A 5,584-nucleotide genomic window follows, 5' to 3' on the forward strand; every position below is an offset into this window, starting at 1 on the left:
GTGGCAAGTTACCGTTGGCTTCTAGGTTACGCTAGCTCCTTCCTTTATATAAGTCGTAACTTTTACTTGCCGCTCACACAGTAATCTTACTCCCATCAATCTCCTTTCTTTCTTAATCTCCTTCATGGCGGCCTGGCAACAGGAATTAGTTTTATCCCTGATGATTTCTCACCTTCAAGACGCAAGAGAGTCTGTGAAGAAAGACTTTATAGAACAGTATGAGCGCTCACTTTTTCCTCACCTAGGAACTTCTGTAGCGCAGACCAAATGGCGGACCTATCAAAACATAACTAGAGTAACACCCTGGGGTCAGCAACACTTTTGTAACAATGTCCGCTTGGCCATGGTTATTGAAGCTTTGGGTTTGGGTCCCCGATACTACTGCGTCATGAGATCAAGGCATCTTGGGTTTTCTGAGCGGGTCTTCTTACTGGCGTGTTTTCTTCCTCATGAGAAGATATGCCTTTATCCCGTTTTTGGCTTGCCTCTCAGAGGTCCTTTTGTTAGATCACCTCATACCACTGAGATAGGTGCGGCAATAACCAGCAGAATCATTCCCATAGATGAGTTACCCTATACTTGTGCAGCTTGGGAGGACTGCTTTTGTGACCATATGATGGACGGGCTTATGGAAGTGTAAAGAGTTTCTCTATCTTTACTGTATAAGTTCCGAGAATGAATAAAGTTTAAATCTTGTTATTATTTTGAATCTTGCTCTCTTTAAGACTTTTCTTGGTGGTTAATCGTGATTAAAATTTTTCTCTAAGTCTCATATTGGTGCATCTTGCGAAATTATTCCAAGTTGCGAGATGAGGACATCTCGCGTTTTTTAAGTGGGGTAGAATGTAAGATTCCTCCCCCAACCCCTTTTTATGTCTAGTATATTCCCCTGTAATCAATTCCTTTTCTAAAATATAAGAGATCTTGTTTGTGGCTGTTTTAACCTAGAGAGAGAAAATATTCTAGAGAGAGAATATTCAGATTTTGAATATTTTTGGATAGAAAAATATCTCTTATAATTCAGATGAGTTTTCCTGAAACAGAAATTTAAAAAGAATTTTCCAATGTGCAATTGGAATTAATTGGAAATAGGTATAAAGAACCTTAGCCTAAGGGTCTAGATTTTCAGAAATCTTTAGACTGTTGTAAACTGTTTGTAAATACTGTTTGTAAATGCTGTTTGTAAATGATTGTTTTATGTCAAGAATGCTGGGGGGAGCATTTTGACCGTCTTGTGATTAAAGTCGTGATGGTAAAGTTGCAACTGCTGACGGGGAGTCAATGAAGGACGTCTCGCGTAGCAAGGTCGGCCGAGGTCTTGACCAGCCTCGGTGCGATTAAAATGGTGAGCTTCCGGTACGGTGGATGAGGGGCCAAGGAAGCGGCCTATGCGTGAAGCGCTAGGTTACCTGCGAAGGATCCTAGAGGGTGCTGACCATACGGTGCTCGGGCTCTGGGTTGCCTAGGATACCCACGCGTGCGTCGAGGAAGATATTGGAACAGAGTTGGAGTTGTTTTCTGAAATCGAGCATGGATCTGGTTGATTGACCTTGCTGGTCTTCAATGGATGAGTCCATGGCTCCTTATATGGATCTGTTGGTTGATCTTGCTGATCTTCAACGAGAGTCCATCTTGTTAAGTGATTATATTGCCAAGTATTATGGGCTAGGAACTATCGAAACGGCTCCTAAGCGTTCTAGTTGCCAATGATGCCATAGATACTCTGATGAAGGAATGATGGGAAATTAAGAATCAATTGGATAAATTGGAAGATGGTGATCAATGATACTATGGTTTTATTAAAGGATTGTTTTAAACTGGTTGAATCTGGTTGAAAAAAGGCAATTTCATATTGGGTGTGTGAGTGGTGTGACTAGTTTTATTTTGCATGAACATCCGGCTAGGGGGCCTTGGAACTCTTTTCCTTGGTACCCGGGACAAAACCTAACCAAATTTTTAATTGGATCCCATCACTACAGTGGTTGGGCAGTTGGCTAACCCATGGGATTGGATGGGGTTAGGCTGGACTGATGGATCCATAAATCGAGACTCAAACTTTTGTTTTTACGATAGAAAAAAAAAATCAAAAAATCTCGGACAGTAACTGTTCTATGGATAGGAATCAACGGCTGTGCCTCTTGAATGGGGAAAAAAGCGTTGATCCCAATGATCCAAGTGCAAGTTTCTTCCTTGAACTGACTAAGTATCTTATAGATGTAATTGGATCATCTCGATCAGAAATGATCTTGACTACGTTAGAGTAAAAAGTTATCCTGGTGGAATCGCCCGTGCTTCCGGTTAAGAAAGTTATTCCGGGTTCGGTTTTGGAACAACCGACGGATTAGTCTCTTATCCGGATATCCATGGGCGAGGCCCCGAGTGTGGGACCCCTGTCCCGCGCGAGAAGCGCTACTTCCGCTGCCAGTACCCCAAATCCGTTGCTCGGTGGGAACAGGGATCTTACACTTATTATGCCTTTATGCGTGCAGTTCGTTGAGCATGTTTATGAGGGGGCAAATATTCGACAATTTTTTTGTAAGATTGTTGATTGTCACCATGCAAGGAAACCTTTTCCCTCTAAAGTGCGTATGGAGGCACATCTTCTCAACTGCCATGACATACGTCTTGAAATACCAAACGTATGTAAGGTAACGAAGAAGATGAAGCTCTCTAAAATGCCTGGCCGTGTAGAAGAAGTTTTAAAGCACGAGGCTGGTGTTGCATTCATGGAGTACACGACCAAAAGTAAGGCTCCCATGGCCTCAAGAGATAGTTTTATGGCTGGCTACATGCGTCGAGCCAACGAGGGGAAGTTAGGTTGCTCCAAAAGAGAAGGTATGGGATCATCATGTGTAGCATGATTGTTCAAGCACATCAATAGTAGAAACATGTGAGTGAAGTTCGACGGTAGACCTACAAGCATCTCCCCATGCTTCATACATATGTTGGCATTGCTCCATAAGTGAAGCATGTGAAGCACCCCGCAACAACATCACCTTAATTTGGTGCTTACAAATATTTCCAAGCTCTGCCCATGCACATGTACAACATGCCCATTGGCAATCGGAATTGTAGACCGTGTAAAATGAAGCTTTTGTGTGCACGCTCTCCACTATATAGCAACACCACCAACCTGGAATGAGACATTATCATCTGGTATCTGAAGTGCTCGCTCATAAGAATTCTCCACTACTCTTTCAATGGCGTTGTTTCTCATAAAACCATTATCCTTCAATTGCTGAACATACCAATAATATGGCAAGCATGAAGATGTTAACTTGTATAAGAGCCAATCCACCCGCCTCGAACTCATCCTTTTGGAAGAGCCCAAGAACTTATATTTGAGCTGCCCATGATATGACTCTATTGCTCCATTAGTGTCTTGTCCTGAATGTGGAAGCAATCGAGAAGCACACACCCACATTTCTGCACATAAAACAAATGAAGTTAGAAGAGCAAGACATGAAGTACGAACAAGGAGAGCAAGTGTGCATTATTTTACCTATAAGAAGAGTATGTATAAAGTTTAAAATTCAACCTTACCTAGTTTAGCCTCCCAATAGGTTTTGAAATACTCAATAAAACCCCCCTCATCTCTAAAGTCGGAGTAGAAGGTAGAGATCATAGCCTTTGCATCCTCTTTGATCATATGGTCAGTAGAATTTATTGACCCTTGCATGTTCATGATATTTCCTAAAGACCGAAACATAGAAGCTCTTTTGGGCCATTCCTTCACCTTCTTAATAAGGTGTCAGAGCCAACAACGTTTGACATGCCACAAGCATAGAAAAATGGGTTGATCGAACACCACCCTATGAAAAATAGAAAACACACGTCACATAGAACTCAAACACATGGTACTCATTAGTTTGCACTCAACACATATTAATATATGGTCCTAGCCTGAGCGCATTAATCTCCGTTTCAGCATCATGAACCATAAAGGCTCCGGGCTCCCATGATTTATGAAAGTCAAGCATATCAAATGTAGCTGAAGATGTAAGTACCCAAGCAATGGGCACACCATTGCGATGACCATCAAAAACAAGGATTGTATACAAATGAAACTGTTCATGTGTTTTAAAGGTAAGTGAGAATGTGAACAAGAAGTAAAAAATGATCATTTATTATAACTTAAGAGAATGTGAACAAGAAGTAAAAATGATAATTCATTATACCACATACCTTATATTTGTTTGTGGCCAAAGGTAGCATCCATCGCCAAGAAGGTTCCCATTTTCGAACTTCTTGCACATCTCCCTTTGCCATGGTGATTGTATTCCAAGGAGAAATTCCTTGGAATGTTCCACAGCTTGCTCCTAGTAGATAAAGGTGCTTGATTGATTCTCGTGACACCATTTCTTGGTGCTTTCTGCATCATCTGTGTGTAGCTGCTGGTACTGATCAATAGCCAGCTTGCTAGATATATGCATGATGTCACGAATAGACAAAAAGTCATCCCTAAACATAGTAAATGTAGGGTCATGACTTTGGCTTGAATGCAATGCTTGGACATGCATTTCCAACACTTGATGTGGCGAGAAACCACGATATAGCATGCTTGAAACCCATAGTTTCTTTTGCATTGAGATCCGTGGAGAGAACTTCAAAGAGGGATCAACAAATCTTCTACCATGGCAAACCTCATCATTTGCATTTGTGTGGTATGGATGTATATAAGAGATAATGGCCACCCCTGGATCTTGTGCGAGCCGCTTGACACTAAAATGACATTTACATCCACGCTTTCGCTTGCCCTTTGTGATGGGAGGGCACCTTTTCTTACATGGCTTCTTTGCACTTGGCTGTGGCAACTCTTTTGTTTCACTACGCTCCTCCATCTCACCATCTTCACGATTCGACTCGTCACTACTATTCTCCTCAACCTCATCATTATCTTCGCTTCTACTAGTGTCCTTGCATTCATTGAGCTGGGTAGTTTCGACATCTTTGCCATCCGCAATGTTAGATTGCATTGGTGCTTTAGTGCTAGCAAGACCAAAACCACACCAAAAACTAAACAAAAAAAAGAAGTAACGATAAACATTTAATTGTATGTGTGTGTGTGATGATTAATGAATGGATTAGACAAACTAAAACAAATACACACTTACACTATCTTCTCAGTCCATGATTCATGTGCAATCTTTGTAAGATTGGAGGCATCTTGGTGATGGTGGCTATATTTTTTGAAATATGTCGGAAACTTTGCATTGTCGGCTTCTCCTTTTACAAAATCGACAACACGGTTCCAAGGGATGCTAGCTTCATGTACAAATTTGTGTTTTGAACGATTGTCATATGAGTGCACCCAACACAATGCTATCGAATCGAAGACACCGATGGGGGGGATTTGAGAACTCATGGCATTCTCTAATCTTTAGTTTTGGAGAGACATGATTAACAAATTAAAAAATTATCATCCTGTACAATTAAAAAACTGTCATCGTGTATTTAGACAGAGAGAGAGAGATTGCGCCTTGAGAGGGAGGAAGAGAGAGAGAGAGAGAGTCTCATTCCCTGCTAGAGCTTGGGGGGAGCTTGCCCAAAGCTGCTACACTGTAATGGCGCCTATGAGAGAGGG

The 5,584-nt window shown here is 41.5% G+C and overlaps 1 protein-coding gene across 1 annotated transcript; it reads right to left on the minus strand.

Moving 5' to 3' along the window:
* Positions 1-4,319: 4,319 nt before the first annotated feature.
* Positions 4,320-5,365, minus strand: LOC147614407 (uncharacterized). The gene is made up of 2 exons (XM_086780524.1): positions 5,115-5,365; positions 4,320-5,016 (listed from the first exon to the last, which is right to left on the minus strand). The coding sequence occupies exons 1-2, from the start codon at positions 5,363-5,365 to the stop codon at positions 4,320-4,322; spliced, it is 948 nt and encodes a 315-aa protein (XP_086636650.1).
* Positions 5,366-5,584: the final 219 nt, after the last annotated feature.

The sequence above is a fragment of the Cibotium barometz genome, chromosome 42, assembly GCF_041138505.1.
Source record: "Cibotium barometz isolate CiBa-2024 chromosome 42, ASM4113850v1, whole genome shotgun sequence".
NCBI classification, from domain to species: Eukaryota; Viridiplantae; Streptophyta; class Polypodiopsida; order Cyatheales; family Cibotiaceae; genus Cibotium; species Cibotium barometz.